The 24,041-nt window shown below is 43.5% G+C and overlaps 1 protein-coding gene across 1 annotated transcript in view; it reads right to left on the bottom strand.

The window, feature by feature from the left end:
- ARFGEF2 (ARF guanine nucleotide exchange factor 2) overlaps nucleotides 1-24,041 on the bottom strand; it is a 120,639-nt gene that overhangs the window by 58,861 nt on the left and 37,737 nt on the right. The window contains exons 10-21 of the mRNA XM_088472170.1: nucleotides 23,031-23,265; nucleotides 22,829-22,928; nucleotides 22,298-22,437; nucleotides 12,789-12,897; nucleotides 8,889-9,090; nucleotides 8,582-8,693; nucleotides 8,237-8,442; nucleotides 7,516-7,600; nucleotides 7,259-7,430; nucleotides 6,616-6,767; nucleotides 6,259-6,387; nucleotides 767-925 (exon numbers count right to left, since the gene is read on the bottom strand). Coding sequence (XP_088328296.1) covers nucleotides 767-925; nucleotides 6,259-6,387; nucleotides 6,616-6,767; nucleotides 7,259-7,430; nucleotides 7,516-7,600; nucleotides 8,237-8,442; nucleotides 8,582-8,693; nucleotides 8,889-9,090; nucleotides 12,789-12,897; nucleotides 22,298-22,437; nucleotides 22,829-22,928; nucleotides 23,031-23,265 — 1,801 coding nt within the window. The remainder of the gene's footprint in view (nucleotides 1-766; nucleotides 926-6,258; nucleotides 6,388-6,615; nucleotides 6,768-7,258; nucleotides 7,431-7,515; nucleotides 7,601-8,236; nucleotides 8,443-8,581; nucleotides 8,694-8,888; nucleotides 9,091-12,788; nucleotides 12,898-22,297; nucleotides 22,438-22,828; nucleotides 22,929-23,030; nucleotides 23,266-24,041) is intronic.

Raw genomic sequence — 24,041 nt, 5'->3', positions numbered from 1 at the left:
TTGATTTGGGGGTAATTTGAAGTCATTATTGGTATCAAAATAATTACGTAATTATTGGGCTAATTAAGCTTCCAATTGCTTAGTCATTAGGTAGGTTGTTTAATGGTGCGTACACACGTTACAATCAGTCAGCGATAACGTTATCGCTGACTGATCTCCCTGCACCTTCCCAGTGTCTATCTTCCAGCACGCTACCAAACTCACCAACGATGGTCCAGCAACCCGCGTTCCCTGTGTAACCTGGTCGATATTGACCAGGTTGGCCTGTATGCACAGGCGATGGTCGATATCGTCCATACATGCCTGCGCAGCACTGGTCGTTTGAGGGTTGGTAGGCACAAAAAAATTAACGATCTGAACAAGAAGGATACCGTTACCGTTCATATCGTGCATTTTTATCGTACCATGTGTACACACCATTAGGGGTCTGAAGGAAGTCCTGTCAATTTTCCCTAAAAATTATGTTTTTAGGAAAAACTAGATCTGCGCTGAAGGTGCGCAAAAAAAAATAAAAAATGTGCACGCTCAGAAAAAAAAAAAATATATATTTATATTATAACTAGTTAAATAGTAGATAAATGTAATCAAACATTAGTCAATGAAGTGAATATGTAATAATAATTAACATATAAAAATAAATTACAGTGTAATAAATAGATTAATGAATAAAGATTATAAAATGAAACAAAAATTAATGTAAAAAATAAAAAGAAATATTAATGCAAAAAAGTAATGGGAGTAAATATAAATTCTTAAGTGTACAAACCTCATGCCAGGAATTTCCGAGGTAGTTGCCATCAGTGTGAGCCACAGTGATCAGTGTCTTGATGGTGTCAATGTTCTTCTGTTTCATTTCCGTTATACTTGAGCTGGCCGTCAGCAGAGAAAAGCGAGCAAGGGCCTGGACGTACGCATCTTTCTCAAGCTTCCACAGGAAAAGGAAACAAGTTACATTTTAAGGAGTATAAAAGCAGGACTTTATGGTGCACACAGAGCTGCCTGAGGTACAATATACACAGGGTATCCCAGACCCAACAAGTAGATAATATGAAAGGGTGCTAAAGTCCCTTGGGCGCAAATTAGTGGATTGCCAATTGTAAATAGTAATGGAAATTATACTTTCCTTCGTAGATATTTTTGCGGTACAGCAGCAAATTTGTCAAAATACAGTATAAAGAAAAATGGAAATAATATATATATATATATATATATATATATATATACATACATACATATATATATACATACACACACACACACACACACACACCACAATAGTGTAAATAGTAAATAAGGAATGAGCTCATTTAGAGCGACCTAAGTATCATAAAATTATATCATAATGAGCTAGACATTTGATGCCTCATGTAGCTACGAAGGAAAGTAGGATTTTTTGTACTTACCGTTAAAACCCTTTATCAGATTTCAAGGGGGCACTGGAGAATACACAGCCATTAAGAATGATCCGCCGTTCTACGAAAATTAGTTTTTTAAGGTGAAGGGATACATCTACTGAGCCGACAGAAGGCGGAGGCAGTGCTGGAACTACACAATAAGCTGATTAATGTGCAATTTAGACACCACCTTCGGTAAAAAGAGTGGATTAGTCAGCACTGCCCTGTCGTCATGGAACACCAAATGAGGGGGAACAGCAAGACAAGGACCCAAAGCTCTGAGAAACGTCTAGATGATACAATAGCCAGAAGAAAGACTGTTTTCTAATTGAGGAATTTGAACTCTATCGAATCCAAGAGTTTTAGTAGACACAGGACTGCAAATAGGAAAGGAACAGATTAAGGGGATTATTTACAACCCGACACTACTTTTAAATATTTGGCATAAACACATATAGGGCACTGCTTTTACTAGGCGTGTCGTTGCTAGTAAAAAGCACTGTCCTTTTAAATATCGGATATAACACAAACAGAAGCATCAGGTTTTGCAACCAGACACTTTGTAACTAAGTTCCTAAGACGCCAAGGAACCACCAGCGGCACATATGCAGGCTGTAATGAATGACCCCTGCGAGTGACAAGAAACCCTCTCTCTTGAGGATGAAGGCCTCAACAGCCTTCCTATTAAGCCCAAAAAAAGTAACCTGGGGTGCTGAAAACGACATAGTGAAGCTGAATGGGAAGGAGTAATGGAGGGGTGGGAATACCATGCCTGTCTTGGCCAGCTTAGCACCACCAGAATGACTGTAGCCTTTTCGCATTTTTTCAGCTTCAAAACTTTTGGCAGCATTGCCAGAGGAGGAAAAATGTAGATCAGGCATCAACCAAGAAGAGCCACCAATTTGCGAGTTCGGGAGCAATAAAGTGGAACCTTGTGGTTTAGCTGCAATGCTATCACATCAACATCAGGCATCCCCCACTGATCCACCAGGAGCTGAAAAACCTCCAGATAGGAGAGAACATTAAAAGCAGACCATGCCTGCTCAGGAATTCCGCCTCTCAATTTTCCACACCTGGAAGAAAGATGGTGGAAAATGCTGTCGATGCTGCTCAATCCACATCATCCTTTTGGAAGTTTCTGACAATCCATGCCACCTTCAAGATTTACGTACGCCAAAACTGTGCATTGTCTGACGGGACCCACATCCGATAACCCTGCAGTAGATGTTCTGCCATGGTCAGGACCAAGAATATGGCTTGAAGTTAAAGAACACAGATTGGGAGAACAGACTCCTGCCAAGACCAATGCCCCTGAAAACTGGACTGCAAAGTGACCACCCACCCAGCCAGCCTCAGAGCCTCCTGGACAGATGAACTGTCTGTAAGAACAATGGCAGAGAGATCAGAGTTTTTGAAGATTTTCTGCACTACACTATGAGGAGAGAATATCCTCTCTACTGAAGCTCTCTGGAATGAAACAGAGAAAACCTGACTTTCTCGTAGGCTGCTACCATTTTCATCCAAGCCTCATACATAGATGGACAAAAAAGTCCTGTGCATGAGAAAGTTTAGTTTTACATTTTCAGATGGCAAACACCCTAGCAGCTTGTCAAGGATTGCCCCAGGAGAATTTCCCTTTCCCAGATATGGGAAAAAATATGTATAAAATATATGGGAAAACAGAGCACTATATACTTGGATATTTCTGTACTCAGAGTAAAATCCCCTCCTCGTAATCCATCTTGGGGGACACTGCAGAGCTTACGCTGGGTTAGATGGGATGGACTCAGTAGCAGCACTAAACTGTTAACTAACTAGCTCAGCCACCTCTAACCTCTCACTCTTCACTATACCTTATGTATGCTGCTCTGCACAATTGCTCCACCGAATCACCATGATGAACTGCCCAAGAAGCTCCAACTGCACAAGTCAAATGGGCCCTGAGGGAAGGCGGCACTGTAGCATCAGAAGGCAGATACGCTAGACCACCATGCAATAGAGTGCTTGGAAGCCAGCCAGTCACATTTGAGAGCATCTACAAGTACTAAAAGACATTCAGTACGGCGAAAGGCAGATATACGATTAAAATATGATCTCAAAGCCCGTACAATTTCCAAAAGTTGGAGAGTAGGAGTATCCAGTAAAATAGGGAAGAACTACGTCCTGGTTCAAATTAAACTTAACCTCTTCAGGCAAAAACGAAGGCTTAGTTCGTGATAAAACTCTATCCAAGCTAATAAAAAAAAAAGTAAAAGTAGGCTAAGATAAAGGTGCCAATTCCAACACCCTCCTAGCTGAAGAAAAGGCTAATAAGAAAACTACCTTCAAGGTAAGGTAGTGAAGTTCTACCATCTCAAGAGGCTCAAAAAGGGGGCTTCTGAAAAGCCTCCAGAACCAAAATTTAAATCCCATGGAGGAATAGGACAATAAAAATCTAAAAAAACAAAGTTACACTAATAGCTAAAGTAAATAGTGCCTACCTCCACAGGACCTTAGAAAAAACTGAAGTATGGGGGAAGTGAGAGGGGTTAGAGGGGGGTGGAACTAGTTAGTTAACAGTTTGGTTCCTGCTCTGAACCTATCCCATTTAACTCAGCTTCAACTCTGCAGTGTCCCCCAGATCGGAGGTACTGTATGAGGAATATAGATCAAAGAGTATATATATGGCACAGCAGTATATAAGGTATAACTGAAAACAGTAATATTAAATGATATTATCTAAATATATAAACTATAGATGTGTATCCATAGATACATACAGAAAGTGTTTTCCCCTTGCAAGCAATCCTGAATCTCCTAGAGACACCAAAGTATGAAGGAGGTAGGAAAACCATAAAATACTGCACAGTCAGAAGGGAACCCTACAGAGAGGACATATCTGTTGCAGGCTCCCGGGTCTGACATGGGAATGACGGGCTATCCCAACAGGAAGGAACGCACAGCATGGAGGAGAATGGAGGAGGATGCTGTACAGTTTTTTTTCTTAGCGACAGGGCACCCCACACCACTTAGCATACCCCACTGTATTCTCCAGTGTCCCCCATGAATGAAGGAGAAAGTATAATTTCTATTACTGTTTACCAGTGTCAATCCACTATTTAGCGCCCAAGGGACTTTATCACCTTTTCATATTCAAGTTACTTTTCAGTATCTAGGAGTATTTTGTAAGGAAGAACGACTAATTGGCAAGAACAAATGCACAGACAGTAAAACAAAAAAAAAAACAACAACTACAAAGACACTGATATATAGAAATACTGGAAAAAGAAAATGCAGGTGCACATTCTAGGGGAGGTTAGGGACCAATCTGTTGGAGATCACATTTAAGTGTTAGATGGGAAACCACTAACATATGCTAAAAGCACGGTACTACAAGTCTCAGCATGGAAGCACCTCTCATTATGGATCTATGGGCCCGATTCAGCATGGATCGTAATTGCAACCGCGTACACAGACCGGCAGATTGTCACGTACTGCGCATACACCGCACTGCGATTATGCACACAGACAGGAATCCATCACAGAGTGAGTGACAGGCCGTGAGCATTTGGGAGTGGTGACGGAAGTGGTTGCAGAAACTTAGGCGTGCCTGTCCGTCTGAATGCCATTGCATGGGCATGCCTAAATTAGCCACTGCGATTGCCTACACAGCATGAGAACATTGCATGCGATGAGACTTGCAATTTCAGAGTAAGCCCAGACCTGCTGTAATTATGTGTGATGGGCCCATGTTCTCCGATGGTACCGATGTATATGCAGGACTGTGAGGTATTACAGGTGTGAGATAGTAGTAGTGGGCATCTCTATGCTGGTTGAGTAGTGGCAGGCATTCGCATGTGTTTGCAGCTTCATTGGATACAAATACTCAATTGCGATCCGTGTTGAATCAGACCCTATATTGTGTATATAATGTACACCTGAAGGCTGAGACGACTCCTGCTTGGTATTAGTACCCCTCCCATCTGCCCTTAGGTGATTTTAATCAACACAGGTTTCTTCATTGTGGTCTACATACTAGAATGGGCACTATTATGGTAAGTCCTTGATAAATGTACATAATGTGTTATTAGTGATGTTAGGGACCCATCTGGTGGGGTTCACATTGGCATGGTAGATGGACATGCATTATTGCCAAACATACGCAAAGAATCTCACTTCTACTCCATGTATATTGTAGAGTTTATCAAAACTATTTTGACTCCCAGCTTAGAGTGTGCACCTACAGTTTATTTTTTTCGTGCATGGTACTACAAGTCTCAGTATGGTAACAACTCTTATGTTTAATATTAGAGTGTGCAGTCCATGCCCACGCCCCCACCCCTCATTTTCTATATACTGAGTCTGATGCCAAGTTGAACGTACACCTGTTTGCAGAGCGTATTTTGTGTTTCCACACAGTTGATGCTCCAGAACCAAGAATGAGGAAGCATGGGTAATGCAGAGTCAAATGCATATCAATTGCATCTCCACTTGTGACAGAAAAGGAGGGACTGGGCTGTTACTGGGCATTCTCACATAAGCGGAGCTCAGTAACACCACCTCAACACAGACCGGTCTTTTACATCTAGTATTGTCTGGTGCACATACACACTGATAATGAGTAATAGCAAAACAATTGTGCCACTAGGGAACAGGTGTACTGCAAGATGCGTAAACGCGTGGAACTGCCATCAGGTGAACACACATTTTTCTCTAGGGAGGAGCACGTGCATTATTTCTATCCAACTTTGCATCAGGCCATGGTCTCTGAAAGTAAGGGATTAAATACACATTTTTGTATTAACCACAGAAATGGCTAGTGAACACTACAGCCGCTAAATAGGCTTAAGCACACATGAAATAACCCAGCGCTGGAGTCACTTACCTGCATACCAAAGATACAGGAAACCCTGATTGCACAGCGTATCCCTTCCAAGCACAGATTAGCTACTTCACTATCATCACAGTCCTGGAGTCCAATGCTGTAGGCAGCAAGAAGTGGGGTCCAAACGAGCTGCAGAGGAATAGATATAACTGTCACAGCATTGCAATATTTCCCTTTATTAAAGGACGGAACTTGTTATAAATCATGTAAGACCTACAATCAACTCAGTATCAGACTAGCGCCAGCCACCAGTGTCACCAAGATAATGGATTCTGCTTTTATCAGGCCAATCTGTTTTTTAACAATTCCTGGTTGGCCACCACTGTATATATATTTATAAGCTAGATGTCCACTTACTTTAAACATTGGTCTGACATGCTCCAGATGGGTGGCACTGGTGAACGGTGCCTTTGCGTGGCTCACAGCTTCCATCAGGGCCTTGGCTGTTTTTGCCATTTGCTCCATTTCCATGTTGTATAATAACCTTCGCTCCTTCTCACTGGCTGCACCTGAAAGGGGAAGTGCACACAATGAATGAGGGTAGGATTGTATCCCCCCCTGCAGATTGGAAATTTCTATCCTATGAAAGGGACTGTGTAATAATATATACAGGCCTTACCATCAAGCATAGTCTCGGCAGTGCTAGACAGATGATAGTAGCAGGCCCTGGGGATACTTCATGGGGTATATTTACTAAAGTGTGGGTATTTAGAAATAGAGTTGTTGCCCATAGCAACCAATCAGATTCTAGCCATTATCTTCTAGAAGGTGCTAGATAAATAAGTAGAATCTGATATAGGTATCAACTACACTTCTAAAAACCTGCACTTCAGTAAATATACCCCTATGAATCTAGTAAATACATTACCATTTTATATTTAAGAAAGCAGCCCTTATTGTAATATTACAGATAAAATACTTTGTTTTGTTACTTACTTTGTGATGTACACATAACCACATCAAAATGACATAATATTGTGGGATAGTATTAATAACTAACTTGGTTTTGTAGATTTATTGGCAATCGTATGTTCCTTTGTATCCTTTATTGCAATCTTCTTATCTTCAATTTCATCAAAAATTGCAGATAGGTACTCCTCCGGAAGATCCTTGCTGTCATTTATACCTCGATTCATTTTAATGTATTGTTCTTTCGTCATTTTATTTTTCACCTGTGACAGAAACAAAGGATTACCAGCTTCCTGATCTAAGTAGTGGACAGAATCACATACATGCATATCTTCCTGGGATACGTACCTGGGGACTGTGCAAATCCGTTGTCAGCATTATAATGGAGTAGGCCAGGACGTAGGCAGTGTCTGCACTGGCAAATAAGGTCTGTCTACAGAAGGGAACACAAAATTATTTCATAAAGATAGGTTAATTTACATCTAGACTGATACAGAGTAGACCAGGTAAGAAGCCAAAGTAAAACTCATTATATGTCTCTTAATGAAACCATACCCACAGAGGACTTATATAGTAGAGTACTTGCACATATCAAAGGATAAATCCACCAAAAGCAACACATTTAATTTTGGGAAGAATGAAGGAAGTTAAAATTAAACTAAAATCCTTACTAGCGCTCCATGATGCATCAGGTTCCACACTGCCTCTAATGGACTAGAGCAGAGGCTCCTCTTTCTCTGCTAGTAGGGCTGTCGAAGCCCCTTCCCTATGAACTACAGTACTCATTCATCCATGGTAGTACTAAACCCGATGGATTGATTTTTGGTACACTAAGAACATAAAACTTTATTACATTTAGGATTTAATAAAAGTTTATTAAGTAAAGCTGCATGTATTTTAGTAACAGACACAAATTGTGGTTTAAGAAGTGTGCAAATAAAAACCAAGGCTAAAACTTGACATTTTTGGAAGTTAACCTTTAGCTAAGCAATGTGCTGTGAAGTGCTCAGATCTTACACAGTGAGGTAATCACAATTATCATCATAATGCCATTCATAGATGATCATACCCCTGGTTACACTCCAAGTATCGTGCAGCAAATTTTTCCATAAGCCGATCAATTTTCTGGGCTTCTCCGGGCAGACGGAAACCTTCAAGGAAGAGGCGCAGAGCAGAGACAAAATCCTTATCGCAGAAATCCAGCTGGTCCACATAGGCATACATTACTTCTCTGTTAAATCGGCTGTTTTCTCCAAGAAACTCCCCTATCATAGTCTAGAGCAGGAGAGGGGATGATAAACAGTAACTGGTAAACAGACCTTTATTATTTTGCTTAAGTCACATCTATGTGATTAACATTTGTTCAAATTCCATTATCAAGAATAAATCTGAAAGTAAAAAGAAAGACACTTACAAAGTCCAGCCGATCCTCTTGGTGCAGGAACTGTGCAATGTCCTGGGGAGTAGAGCCCAACATTGTCTGCTCTTGAAGATAATGAATTCCTCTTTTTGGTTTCTTGTTGAATCTAAGTGTAAGAATACTAGCTCAGTATCCAACTAAATTTGTGAATCAAAGTGATGTACAATACATGATCAGTAATACAGTTCTCATCTACCTGCCATGATCCATTGAACCATTGACCATCAATCATAAAAAGGAGTGATAAAACTGCTTGAGCAGCACATCAGGAGATCAATGTGATAACTGAATTTATACTCACAACTCAATTCCATGCTCAATAATCTCCTTCTGTTGTTTGATCACTTCAAACTGTTCTGGGTCATCAGGGACAGAGGTTTGGGTACTGGTGCTCCCAATCCCAGAGGACACTGTGGAGTCCAGTGAGCTGGCGCTGCTTCTGCGTGCCAAGATTTCTGGGGTTTTATTTTCACTACTTTCAGGATCAGATGATTTCTCTTGACCTGAACATATCAGCAAATTACAGAGTTAATAAAGAGTCAATAATGAGACAAGGTGTCATTGTAGGTGATCCACTCAAAAAAATGCTGGTCTTGAACTAATGTCAGCACTGCATTATGCTGTCCATTATGAAGACTAGCCATTTAAATCATACTGTACATAGTGGCAGTCATCTTTTGAAATAGAGAGGACTTGCTTAGAGAAAAAGTTTTAAGGAAAATGGGATATTTGTATTTATGTTAAATCCTTATCTCCAGATCCATTTGTTTATTGATGAGAGTAGGGAAAGTGGTGATCTAGATATTGATTCCCTAGCATCACTGGTCGTATGTTACATCAATTGCTGTACGGAGAGTGTTACAGTAACAAAAAGCATTAAAATGTTTCCCAATGCAAAGCCATGGTTGAACGGGGAGGTTCAATCTCTACTTAAGGCTCGTGACAGGGCATTTAAATCCGGTGACCTAGTGATGTTGAAATCTGCTAGGGGCGAGTTGCGGAGAGGTATTAGGAGGGCAAAATTAGTTACTCCGCAGAGATCGAAGCTAGAAGTCGTGAAAACAGGAATCCAAGAAGCCTGTGGCAGTTGATCCAGGATATTACTGGTTGTAAACTAAAAAAGGATGTGATTAGCAACGAAAATAATTCAGTTGAAGATTTTAATCCGTTTGACTCTAGGTTTGATAAGGAAAATAGCCTATCTGTTATGCCCCGAAATTCCCCGGGAGGGGTAGTCTCCTTTTATGTTGGAGGAGAGTGTTGTGGCTGAATGCCAATGTCGGATCTATTTGAGAAAATCTGCCGGCCCGGACGGGATTAGTGGTTAAGTCCTCAGAGGATGTGCAGACCAGCTAGGTTGGATATTAACAGTCCTATATAATCTGTCCCTTTTTAATTGTGTAGTGCCAAAATGTTTTAAGACTGCAAACATTGTCCCAGTCCCTAAAAAGAGGGTGGCAAAATGCCTTAATGATTATCGTCCAATTGCATTAACCTCATTGGTAATGAAGTGGTTTGAAAGGTTGATATTAAGACATATCCAATCTTTTCTCCTGGCCGATTTCGATCCTTTTCAGTTCGCGTATAGGAAAAAAATCGGTGTACTGATGATGCGGTACTTACAGTGTTGCACTCCACTTTAGTTCATTTGGAAGCGAGGGATTCTTATGTTAGGATACTTTTTTTATGATTTTGGTTCTGCTTTTAATACGGTCATCCCCATGTCATTAGCATCTAAGTTGTTTGACTTAGGTTTAAGTGGGTTTATTTGTAGTTGGATCTTACGCTTTTAACTGACAGACCACAAGTAGTTAAAATAGGAGGTGCTGTGTCGGGGGAGGTGTTGATTAAGACAGGTGTTCCCCAGGGCTGTGTCCTCAGCCCCCTATTATATTTGCTGTTTACCCATGATTGCGTGTTGACTTCTGATTCTGTGAAAATCATTAAATTTGCTGACGACATTGCAGTTGTTGGGCTAATTAGCGGGAATGATGAGTCCCACTACAGAAAAGAAATAAAAAATTGGTTTCCTGGAGCGGTGATAACCACTTGCTCTTAAATGGAGACAAGACAAAGTACTGGTAATTGATTTTCGCAGGAGATGTTTAGAGCGGAAATTGCCAGTGTCTCTTAGCAGTAGGGATGTTGAGATAGTTGAGTCCTTGAAATTCTTGGTTATTCAGGTTTTGTCGAATCTGACATGGTCTTTAAATACACTGTCCCTAATTAAAAAAGCGCAACAGCGCTTGTTTTTCCTAAGGCATTTGAGGGCTTCAGGTATAAGTAAAGTAACCATGTTATACTTTTACAGATGCTCAATTGAGAGCACTCTGACGTTTGGTATCATTGAGGGCGATTCAATTCCAAGCGCTATTGAATAGCGACAGGAGGGACTCCCGAAGCTATTCAATACACCGCTCTGCTTGGGTGCGCTAAGGATTTCTTCTCGCACCCCTCGGGGATGCGAAGAGAAATCCGACCAAAGTGACGGGTGCGCGGCTGTTTTTCTGCATATCGTGACGCTAACATCCGCGCGCCCCGCACTTTGGTCATAGAATGCAGGTTACCGAGCCTTAACACTTCTTAAGGCCCGATGACCGCCATAACCGGCATTCTCCGACCACACAGCGCACTGAATTGAATAGCTATTCAATTTGCGTTGAATTGAATCGCCCTAATTGTCTGGTATGGCAACTGCACTGCGGTTTAAAGGAGTGCACTGGAACGCGTCATTAGGACCGCTAGTAAAATCATTGGCGTGCAGTTGCCAACTATTCATGATGTTTATGGGCTTAGGGTTCTTAAGAGAACCAAGAGTATTATATCAGATCCGAGCCATCCCTTTTATGAATCTTTTTATAACCTTCCGTCCCGAGGTTCAGAGTATTACGGGCACATACGAGTCGCCTGAGGGATAATTTTCTTCCATCTGCTGTACGCATGTTGAATGCTACGAATGTATCTTTTTAGCAAAATTATTAACCTCTACCATGGATTGCTGCTTCATTGTTTTTTAGCGTGTTTTCTGCAATGTAATTTCGTCTGTCAAACTTGTTTGCTGATGATAACAAATTAATTAAATTCATTGCTAGATACTGGAGACCTTGGGGTTTAGAGGCAGGAGATTATGGATTTTAAATTCCTACATAGGCTTGAACCTTCTCCTCTCCCAAATATCCCTCTGCCAGAACCACAGCACATGTCCTCCCCAATATCCATATGCCACACCACAGTGCCTAGCGTTCCCGCTAGGCTGTTTTAGCAGGCTGCGGCACCCTGCCCTCCTTCTGGAGGGCAAAAAGCACCCTGCCCTCCAGAAGGAGGGCAAAAAGCACCCTGCCCTCCAGAAGGAGGGCAAAAAGCACCCTGCCCTCACAGGCTGCGGGTGCAGTCTTCACCCACGGGATGCAGTGTCCCGCGGGTGGAGAAATGTGCGGTGACCCGGTCACCGCCGGAGAATAGACGCCGGGCGCATGCGCCCGGCATCTGTTCTCCCTGTCCGCAGCGCTTGGGGGCTGCCCGGCATGTCTGTAAGTGCCGGGCATGCCCCCAAGTATGATGAAAAAGGGGACGCGTCTTATAGACACACCCCCTTTTCGCCCGCACGCACAAAGTTGCCCTCTCTAGCTCCGGCACCCTGCCTGCCGCCGGAGCTAGAGTGAACACTAAGTGCCCACAATACATACAGGGAGTTCAGAAAGTCCCACCGCAGTGACTTTGTGTTAAGTGTGTGATAGACTGAGTGGCTGCAGAGGTGGGGCTGTAGCATACTGCAAATATCCAACTACCACCCCAAACGCTGTCAAACATTGCCCACTAAGATTAGACAGAATTTTGGACTGTCACACAGTTAGCACACAGTCACTGAGGAGAGACTTTCCAAACCCCCTGGAGTATATCACACCACAGTGCCCCAAACATTTTTTAGCAGTGAGGGCCGTCCTCAAGTGATGACCAGAGACCCCACTTCTATAGCACCAATAGGATTGTAAGGAATTCCTGTGGCAGGCTGCCCATTATTAGGTCACTCAAAAAGGCGATTAAAGAACATGATATGCATTGCTCATTTTGTCCATAGACATGATTCAATGATAAACTTCAAATGATAAAATTATAGCTATTGAATTCCTTTCATCCTGTTTCTGTGCATGAGAAATCACTAATAGCTAGGCCCGAAGGGGGCACCAATGTCACCTCTTACCAAGGATAGACTGGTGGTTGGGATTGACATAAAGATCCTTGCTCCACTCAACCATACACTTCAGTATGGAGACCAGGCACTCCAGACCCTTCTTCCGAAGACTGAGCTCCTGAATTCAGAAGCAAAAACACAAATCAATTCCTAGTCCTCCATTACTTCAACTCTGTATACATTTTACATTAAAATATTTTAAAAAATAAATTTAAAAAATCTACTCCCTGTGAACTTCCTTTTTGAATATATACAGCATTAAGTTACCCATTGCCCCCTGTCCATTGTCGCTAGGAATCACGACACATGAGACAGCAACTATATTTCCTCCATGCCACATACACAGCACATCTCTATTATAGACCCTTTCTTCTCTTCCAATCCACAGAACCAATCAGATCCAGAGAACACATAGTAATGTAACACAGCGACAAAAAAAATCATTATAAAAGACCCAGAAGACAAAAGAGAAATTTAACATGGCAACAAATCAGCACTCAGACCTGATGACAAATAATAATGTAAACTGGCAACCAAAACCACACAAACCTACACAGCATACAGTATTGTAATATAGACATCGTATAATGGACACTTTTGAACCCGACAGTACTAGGGATTAAGGACAAACAAGGTCTGAGAACAGAAAACACACAAAAAAAAGGTCAGTTTTGTTCTTTACAACTGTCCTTAAATTTAAGAGATCTTTAGGAAAAAAAGTCTGATTGTTCTCACCTACATGCTAACACTACCAGCTTTAGGGGGGTATTCAATATGGGAGCGAAAGGTCTGTGCTGGACTTTTCGCTCCACATCACAGGTTTCCGGGGATAAAGTGTAGGGTGCGTGCCTGCTTCATCCCCATATGCAATTAGGAATCAGCGAAAACAGGAGCCGGCGGAAAGGTAAGTATTGCCAAAAGAAGGGAATTTTCTGGAAATATTCCAGGGACCCCCCCTAAAGGTGTCTAGACATGGGGGATCACTATGGGTACCCCAAATTTTACCTGCTGAAGGAAGTCGGGGTTTCTAACGGCTGCGGCAGGTGCATATTTGTGGCTATGAAGAAGAGGTGAAGAATAGCACTTACATTTTTTTTTTGAGAAAAAAAAATATTCCTATCAAATTTGGGGTACATGAAAATGGGGGTAAGCACATTTTTAAGTCCCTAATATTATTACTTTTTAAATTCGGCAAAAATGCACCTGCCGCTACTCCCGCAATGAAGAAAACACCTGCAGTATACTTGGGAACCCCTCTGAATCTAATGTGGCTATTTTAGAAGTGTATATATGTATAATATATATATATATATATATATATATATATATATATTTAAATCCCCAAAAACAGGATTTTGGTACTTACCGATAAATCCCTTTCTCCGATTCCACAGGGGACACTGGAGTTCAAGACAGTGGGGTATAGACGGTGGTAGAGTAGAGCCTGGCACTTTAAATAATTTAGAAGTGTGACTGGCTCCTCCCCCTCTATGCCCCATCAGCCCCAGTTTAAGAACTGAGCCCGAGAGAAGACTGAGGACAACAGGAAAACGAGGAGGAGAAGACCACAGAACGGAACAATACCGACTGAAGGAGAACAGAGGAAACCACTGCAGGGAACACATGCAGTCACACAACTATATAAAGACCCACAACAGGCAGGTACGCCGCGCCGGGCGGGCGTCCAGTGGAATCGGAGAAAGGGATTTATCGGTAAGTACCAAAATCCTGTTTTCTCCTTCATCCACTAGAGGACACTGGAGTTCAAGACAGTGGGGACGTCCCAAAGCCAGCCTCCCGGGTGGGAAGCGCGGAGAACATGCCGACCCTTCGGCCAACCGAACAGGGACCGCATAGAACCGGAGGTTCAACGGAAGGCAAGAGCTGAGAATCAAGTGTCGTGAGCCAGGAGACAACCAGAACTCCGTGCGGAACAGACACAGAATACCACAACGTACAGTAATCGAATGGAACAAGCGGCTAGCGAGAAAACACCCTCAGATGAGAAGCATCAGAACACTGTAAACTCAGCTGAAAACAGATCAAGCCAGACCTTTGGGAGCAGAGAACTCCTACCCGAATCCATAGGAGAAGGGCAGTAACCCGAGAAGAAACCTCGAGGAAACCGTACCAGATTCGGAAACAGGAAGCTGCCACATTTTGCAGATAGCAGAATACCAGCACTGCTGGACATAACTCATATAGATAGAAGTATAACGATACCAATCTACAAAAACAGAGAGTCCACAGACTCATCAAAAAGAGTATACAGAGAGTTAAAAGTCAAGGCCGCACAGTCGCCCTGAACCCTTCTGGAAGTCCAACTACTACAAAGTTGTTAACCAGCGGAAGGATGAGATCATAGAAATCTCCAACGAGTGGAGATCACTCTGGGCATGAGGCCGAGGCGGCTTCGAGAAGATTGAGATTACAATACCTTCCAGAGGGTCAGACCGCAGTACAACCCATTCTGAGAACAGGAATAAACCAGCAACTGAAACCCTGACGCTAAAGAGAAAACAACGGACAACTTCCAACATGATGGAAGTGCATAGGTAGTAGTAACTGCTGGCCTGAACATAGCATGAAAACAACCAGGAAGATACCAGTCAGGTACCTGTCAGTATGATAAAAATATCAACAGCTACTGAACAGGAAACCCACCAGGCCCCCTGAGTGGAACATAGTGACTGTCACACTTCTATGTAAAGATGTGCAGTAGCCCAGAGATGTGCTTTGGTCCATAACGCCAACAGATTCTAGTAGAATTGGTTCTCAATGTTGTAACTATGCACCCACACTCCAGGAAAATTCTAAAGTGTAGAGCCAACTGATTAAAAGAGCGGATGGCTGCTAGGAGGCAGTAAGGAAGAACAACTCTATGTATGTCAGTTTACATGAAATAGGAGCCTCTACCGAGGCATTGGTGGGTAAGCTCTCACCTATGAGCGACCAGAAGCCCTCTGGCCGAAATGTAGAATGTCACTGACCTGTTCTATCGCAAAGCATCCCGCCACATTAGGAATAGAGAGTAGCTTCAGTGGGCTAAGACCAATGCCCTACAGCACGTACTTCAGTCTGGAGATGTGCAGTAGAAAATACTGTGGAAACTAGCAGAATGTTAGTGGAGACAAGAAGGTCGTAAAACAGGACTCTATACCTGAGCCTGTTCCATTAGAGACGTGTATCTGTAGATTATACTTATACCCCAAAAACGGTCTGCTAGTTTAAGTATCCTTACATAAATATTTACAATGTGTATTATGCCCACCAATCTAGTATAACCCAGGTCTGTCCCTGCCTAAATCAGTAGGTGGCCCTAGGCCTTCAAGATATGAATTGTACCTAAGGACCCTTTAGACTCATTCTATTGAGATATGCGACAATAATATGGAGTACCGGAATCGATACTGAGAAGGGTAGCTGTACCTAGACATAGAACTCGTTAGTTATCCCAAGCAAAGAAGGGAGATAGCAGTAGTGATAACCCCAGTAGGGTTAAACAGAAAACAGGTTTTTGTTTCCCAATTATTACGAAATATACATACAAGGAATGGGCGTCTTACAAGTTTGCTACCAAGTGCATCACTGTAATGATAATAGGTCCCCCGAAACGGGGCGCCATAGATATAGACTGACATGAACCGAGCTATATAAGTATATATCCTTATATACATGTGACATGTCTAGGGTCCATACTAGAAGCAATGCCTTAGGGAATTGTGACTATCACTATGTAAGCTGCAGCACATGACTTTAGATTATAGAGCCACCATATAATATGTATGGATATAGCCTACAGCTTCTGGTAATCCCAGGCGGCTTCCCATGCGCGGTATTATAGGTAACCTAATGCTTGTGGAAGTATAGGCCTCCTACACATATACATGTATATACACACACAACCCAATCCTCCGGAAGAGATCGTGTTAAGCGGAGTTATTGTACCAACTACCGCATCAGGAGTCCAGCCTCCAATCGCAGCCTTCTATCAATATGCTAGGTATCAGACATAAAACTGATAAGAACAGATCCTACCCCTGCTCTTATAGTAAGGATAAGAAGTGATATCCACATATGCATACGCATACCTACATACAAATTTAGTAGGTGACGATAATATTGTAAAATTAGAACATGAGCAAAAATGAAAGCCATGGAAGGAACTGAGCCCAAGGACAAAATTCACTCCAGCATGTATATGTTCTACTGCAGCGCTAGTATAAAATACAATATACATATTATATATATACACACACACACACACACACACACACACACATATATATATATATATATACACATACATATATATATATATATATATATATATACACACATATATACACACACACACACACACACACACACATATACATACCATACATGTGGCTTACCCCCACGCAGGGGGACTGCTCATGTACCGCGTGTGGCCGTCACTCTGCTACTGCGCAGGGGCAGGATATGTTAGCTGCGTGCTGTCCCAGACTGGTTTCGATCCTGGGACCCTCCTGTTACAGGTGTACTCGCCTTAGCAGGTGAGCCATTTTAGCGCCAGATTAACCCATTTCTCGAAGTGGGAATCAAAAAGACTACCTCAGTGCTGTGAGGCAGTAATGCCAACAACTACACTAGCCGCACGTTACTAACCTCTTCCTGTATGTGCTGCCGAAGGGAACACATGAGATATAAATAGATGCACATATGCATACCTTCTAAGGTAAGCACAGAAAGCTGGTGAAAGGTTTTAAGACCAGCCTATAATGTAGTATATGTGCTGCCACATATATGCATGGGAAGATACTTTAAGGCGAGCCCATGTGAGGCATAAGCCTGGGGATGGGACGCCAAAATGTGCTAACCCTGGGTGAAGGGTATGCTATAACCATAAGTTCTGGCAGCAGCACCAGAACAGTAGAGCTAGTACACCATGAGGCTATGATACTTCACAGGCTGAGATACCAAGCCATTAGATTAAGCTAGGCGCCCTTTGTTATAGAACGAAGGGAAGCCTGCCAAGCGGCGCTGCATTGGCGGGACTGTCTCGTCAACCCCTCGCTTCTAGCTGTGATGCATCGACTGAACTGGCCTCTTTCAGAACCGCCTAACGTGGTGTTATGGTGCAAAAGGGAATTGGGCTAGTTCCCATACAGCTAGCAACCAGCTATCCACTGTAGCTAGCACTAAACTCCTGTCATACAAGGACAGGGCCTCCCGTACCTTTTGCGCTGAAGCACACCCAGTGTGGTAGGCGTAAGAGACCCACGCTAAAGCACTCCCTGCTGCAGGTAGTGCACTGAGCTATCATGCTTGTGTGCAGTAACTACAGTCCTTAAAAGGGAAGCAGGGGGCGCTGTTTGTTCATGAATACCGCGCTGTGCGTGTGCAAACTGCTACAAACCAGTCAGCACAGCGCTGCTAGCCCCCTTAATAGTATAAAGCGGTGATGCTGTCCTGCTGTGACAGGAGTGTGATGGTCATACAGCGCTGCATCGGGGAGCTGCATTGTGCTGGTATAACGTAAGGCTATTAGCCCTATGTTAAAGCTAACAGGGAAGCCTGCTCAGCCCAGCCAGGAGCTGCGGTACGCGGCATCTCCTCCTGAGATTTAGATGAGGAGCGTTGCTAATTTTTAAGACCAGCCTAAGCAAAGACAGTGCTGCCTGCACCGGGAGAACATACAAACTCCACACAGCAAGAGCCGTGGAGAGATCCGAGCCCTGCGCTGATACTTATTTCTAGCTAGCACTATACTCCTACCTCTACTTTTGTGCTAGCAGCACTCCCAGCGTGGGAGGAGGGAGTCGCGTAGGATACCCACACTAATTAACCCTGTTGCAGGAGTTAGGAGGCAGCCGCGCTCATTCAGGCGCTGGTCTGCACTGCACTGCATCTTTAACCAGCGGCAGGCAGTGGTGGCTGCCCCGCTGGTTGGGCTGTTGCGCGCCCGCAATTAGGGCCGCGAAGGGGGCGTGGCTTTGCCCAGAGTGCGGCCGCCATTTTAATACTGGGGGGGCCGCTGCTGCCTGCTCTAGACGCGGCAGGATGCCCTCCCAGGTACCTCTGAGGTCCCTTCACGGGGGGACTAATGCAGAGTATGTCTGCGCAGCAGCACTAATGGACCGGCAGACCGCGCTGCTCTCAGATGAGGGCTTAGAGCACGAGCCCGACTACAGATGACGCGGCTATTATGCATGACGCGCTCTTCCCTAAAATCCCAGCTATCAGTGTGTGCGCGCGCGCGTGCACTGTAAGGCTCGCCTCTGCCCACTTACTAGGAAAAAGTGGGCTGGGCGTAATGTAGGGAAGACAACCTTCCTCCCGGCCCTCCTGAGCGGGGTACGGGAGTCACCAAGGATCGCGCTGCTTGTCAGCGCTGCACTGCCTCATGTAGAGGGACGCGTCTGGCCTCCTGAAGCCGGCCATTACACCAGATGGCAGGACCTCGCCTGTGCTGCACTATTTAGTGAGCAGCGGTGCGGCGTCTGTCATTTGTGTGATCTTACTCACACCGCCCAGCGTTTCTACTCCCATATAGAGAAGGGAGGAACAGGCGTCTCTGACAGTCACGGAATCACTGCCGCTTAACACGCACCTGCAGGGGCCCGAGCTCCATCCCCTTGTTAATAGGAGGGGGTTGGCTAGGAATAAGCCAGAGACCCGGACGCTGACTGTCGAGTGCAGCGGCAGGTCTCGTCAGCAGCTCCAACACTACCACGTTCACTGGCAGGGGGAAGGACCAGTGTGTGACAGCAATGCAGTGTGCGCTGTCCCTGAGCCCAGCGTTTTGGCCCACCACTCCAGCTAGTCAGGAGTAGTGGGATATACTTACGGACTGCTGCGGCCGGGTTGCTGGGCTGGGGGGCAAATGAGGAAACCCGGACACGAACCGGTTTCAGTTGTGGCGGGTCCTCATGGAGTCCAATGACTCTGTTTAAAGTCCCCCCTCAGGGTCACCGGACACAGACTGCAGTAGCCGTGTGGTGCCCTCCCGGCGGCTCCCACGTAGCAGGCAGACTGCCACAGTAAGCAGCCTGCCTGTCCTCAGTGCTTGTAATAAAAGCTTAAAATATAATTATATGAGAAAGGCTGGAGACAGCCTGATGTGCGACCGGCTCTCTCGGGCACATTCTAAAAACCGGGGCTGATGGGGCATAGAGGGGGAGGAGCCAGTCACACTTCTAAATTATTTAAAGTGCCAGGCTCTACTCCACCACAGTCTATACCCCACTGTCTTGAACTCCAGTGTCCCCTAGTGGATGAAGGAGAAATTTAAGTTCATTTTCTGGGGTGTCCAGATTCCCAGGGGTGCAGGCTATTTTTTTTTAAGCCTGCACCCATAAACCCCAATTCTGCACTTTTTTTCGCCACCTATTTCAGTGGTGAAAAGTTATCACCGTTTTTTTTTCAAAGACTTTTCGAACCTGCGAAAAGACTTTGAAATTGAATACGGGGAAAATTGAAATAGGCGAAAATGAGGCTCCAAATTGAATATGGCCCACAGTGTTACCTGGATTCTTAAGGATTCCCAACAGTTGAAGGAAAAGCCAGTGAGGGCAATGTGAAATCAATAGGTCCCAAACAACCCCCCTGAGCTAAATAGGAAAGCTTTGCATCAGCAGGGTGGAATCGCACCAGGTAAATACGTCATTCAGAAGAGAGATTACCCTTTCTTCTACCTCCAAGACCACATAAATATAATAACACTAAATTATACTAATATAGGCGTATAGACACTTCTTTACATTTTGCCTTTATGTCACTGTTTTTTATGTATCATACGTAGAAGCATTTTATATTACACAATAAAAGTTCAAATTTTTTTTTTTAATATATATATAGTTTTAGTGCACTCCAATATATACACTAATCTTTTTTCATCTTAGGGCATTGTTATTGTACTGAATAGAAAGGTGTCTGAGCACACATACAGAGCTGTGCACAGCAATCGGGTAGGCAGAAAGTGAATCTATAGGTTACCCAATCTTAGAGGCAAGTTTACTCACAATCTCTCATCCTTATCACCTGCTAATGCACAGCTAAGGAAAAAACAAGCATGGGAAAAAACGCAGTACCAAAGAACGGACATAGCGTCAAATGGAAAAATGAGTAAGCGTGCCTAATCCTGGAGCCAAAAGTGCTCCATTAGGCGTTAGGGGAAGAGTTAGAATTAAGCACTAAGGGGGGAGGGTTAGGTTTAGGGTGCGGGGAAATTTAGACAGTGAAGGGGAGGTTAAGTTCAGGCACTGGGAGTGGGGGATTGTTAGGATACTGACCGTCAAGTGTCGGTATCCTAACCCTGTCGGGATTCTGAACGTCGGGATCCCGAGCGACGGCATCCCGTACCCAACCCTTCAGTCTCGAGATCAGCACCATAGCCACTAGAGGCTCATCTGGATAGTCTGAAAAGCTGACCAGTCAGGAGATGGTGAAACTCGTGCTAACATGAAGCTCAATTTGCAACCACCTCAAGTGGGACTGTAGAGATTACATCACCTCAACAAAGTAAACAAATCCACTAAGACAAAGTAAACAAATCCACTAAGACATGCATGCAAAGGAGAACAGACAACTGCGGCTAACAACTACATTTAAATGTAAATGGCGGACATGGAGCAGTAATACGTCATAATATATCACTGCTGACTGTTTGATAATCTATTTAAGGAATTACTTGCTGTTCGCATTTGTGTAAATAAACTAGCCCAGCGCAGTAATACTCTGTATGTTAATGAAATCACCTGCATGCACCTATCCCCTGCCGCACTGTCCCTGGCTGTCGAAATATACAGCTAGGGACTGTGCTAACAAAAAACAAAGTTTTTTCTCCACCAATAACGTTGTGGGTGACGCAGAGTAGTTTTGACAGGCACATGCGCAGATTCAGTGCAAGGGCCATTCAGATGCCTTAAGACGGAGAATGCAATAGCCCGCAGACTTGAGTTAACATATTCTGCAAAAGTTTTTATTTTAATACATGCAGTCTGTAATTGGCCCTGCATCGCCTCAATAATTGGGCGAAGCAGGGGCATTCAGTAAGCAAATGTTAGCCATACATCTCCCCCTTAGTGCTGTACAAACATCTCCTGCATGTATCTGTCCTCTGCACAAGCTCCTCTTACAAAGGTGATCACGACCATACAGACATGACATGTGGTGTTCAATTGACACAGCTATACTTAACGTTTGAAGATAACATGAGTAAAATGAAATATCGTCATTAGACTTCAATGACAGGCAATACTGGCTTTTAAATACCTTGCTATAATATTTACACTAATCTTCTCTCGGCTATAGATGATCCATTGCTTAAAGCAGCAAATAATCACACATCAGACACAAGTTGGGTTCAAAAAGAACATGCTATTACCTAACCTAAATCCCACTGCTATACACAACCCTCATCTTCCACTTACATCTTGACAGCTTCCCCTGCTCCAAGCTTGCTTCCATAAACTCCACCTTTCACATGCCCCCTTTCTCTGACCCGACACTCCTCCATTCTCCCAAGTACTCACCTGTAAAGGGGTCATTCCAAGCTCCTGGCCACTCCTTCCCTGAGCGATTTTAGACAAATCATTTACAAGTCGTTCAAATATATTAGCAGCATTTAAGTCACAGTCATAATTCACGTAAATATCCACCACACACTGAGCATCTAAATCGGGAGAAAATATCACATTACTTACAGATTCTTCATATGTGTTTATCACAGGTACTATCTATTCATTTCATACACTACTTGGCAATCTGCATCCAATTATGGACTATTTAATATAGTGAAATATTAAGCAATATCCTCATCAATATATAGAATAACTCACCTTTGTGCTTTTTTTTTTTTTTTTTTTAGGTGTCTAAAGTATAAATCTAACCCCTTCATTTACTATGTAAATAACAGACAGATGACAAAGGGCCTTATCTCCAGTAAGGAGATCACTAAGAATTCTAGTCTGCATGTGACACTTGGGAACAGATTACAGGACCCCTGTAAAAGTACATAGTGTATACTGTAATATGGAGCAGCAGGCATACAGATTACTAGGTACCTGCGCAAATCCTTGTCAGAGTCTGTATCACCATCCACTTGTGCTCAAATGAACTTGTTGAAGTCTCCAATATATTTAAAAAGATTTCTTTAAAAAAAACCTACAATAAAAACAGGGTCACAGATTACGAAAAACCTATATTTCTCTGGCATGTGTAATTGCACTACGGTCTGCACAACACGCATACCAGCCCACTACTTACCTCTACTTGCATTTTTAAGTGCATCTTAAAATTGGATAGCAGACTGAGAAATATGGCTAGGGAGAGTTCAAAGACATCAGGAACGGAGGACACCCCGTTTTTAGATAAGGCTACACAGAGGTATTGCTTGATTGCATTGATAAACATTTCATGGGTCCTAAATACGGGTCCGGCATTCTGCAATACTGACAGGAGGAGTTGGAGGGACATAATCTTAGAACGTAGCTCGTGGGACCTGGATGCAAAAGAATATAATTAATCATAACTGCAAACCATGCATAATTAACATGTTACACATTGCTGCAGATGGCCCAGAGATAAAAATGCTGAATGTGAGCAAGATGAATTGGTAGAACATTTTCATATTATGTAATGTGGGAGCAGAGGTCAATTCACAATTTCAACTGTATACAGTTTGAATGACCCAAACTTTTATAATTGCCTATATCTGTGTGCCATATGGGGCATTCCAGTCCGCAGTGGCACAAAAAATAGGATTTTTAGTCAACTTACCGTTGAATTCTTTACTCGTAAGCAGGCTGGGGAACACTGGACCATGTGGATTGTAGGTTGGGGCTTTAGCTGGCACCTAAATTAAACTGTAGCTTTAAATCCTAAGCCCCTCCCCCCTGAAATCCCACAATTCCAGTACTTCTTTAAGAGCGTCCGAAGAGGAGTAGAGGAGCCCTGTGAAACTATTAGATCAAACAAACCAGTAGGGAGAAGACGGTCAATAACCAAACACGACAGAGGAAGGGTTCGCAGTGTTCCCCAGCCTGCTTAAGAGAAAAGGATTAAACGGTAAATTGACCAAAAATCCTATTTTCTCTTGCAGCAAGGCTGTGGAACACTGGACCATGGGATGTTCAAAAGCCACCTCAAGGAAGGGAACGCTCAGGCTGCATGACCGGAGAACATACCCCCATACCCTGCGGAAGACCTTACATCCGAACGAACGGTAGAAAGACCACTGCACCAGGAGAAACGTGGCCCTGCTGGGGAAGTCCGCCG

Source organism: Taudactylus pleione, unplaced genomic scaffold (genome assembly GCF_031769625.1).
Source record: "Taudactylus pleione unplaced genomic scaffold, aTauple2 ptg000121l, whole genome shotgun sequence".
Taxonomy (NCBI): domain Eukaryota; kingdom Metazoa; phylum Chordata; class Amphibia; order Anura; family Myobatrachidae; genus Taudactylus; species Taudactylus pleione.
The sequence above is the reverse complement of the archived record's forward strand: the minus strand, read 5'-3'. Positions and strand labels throughout refer to the sequence as shown.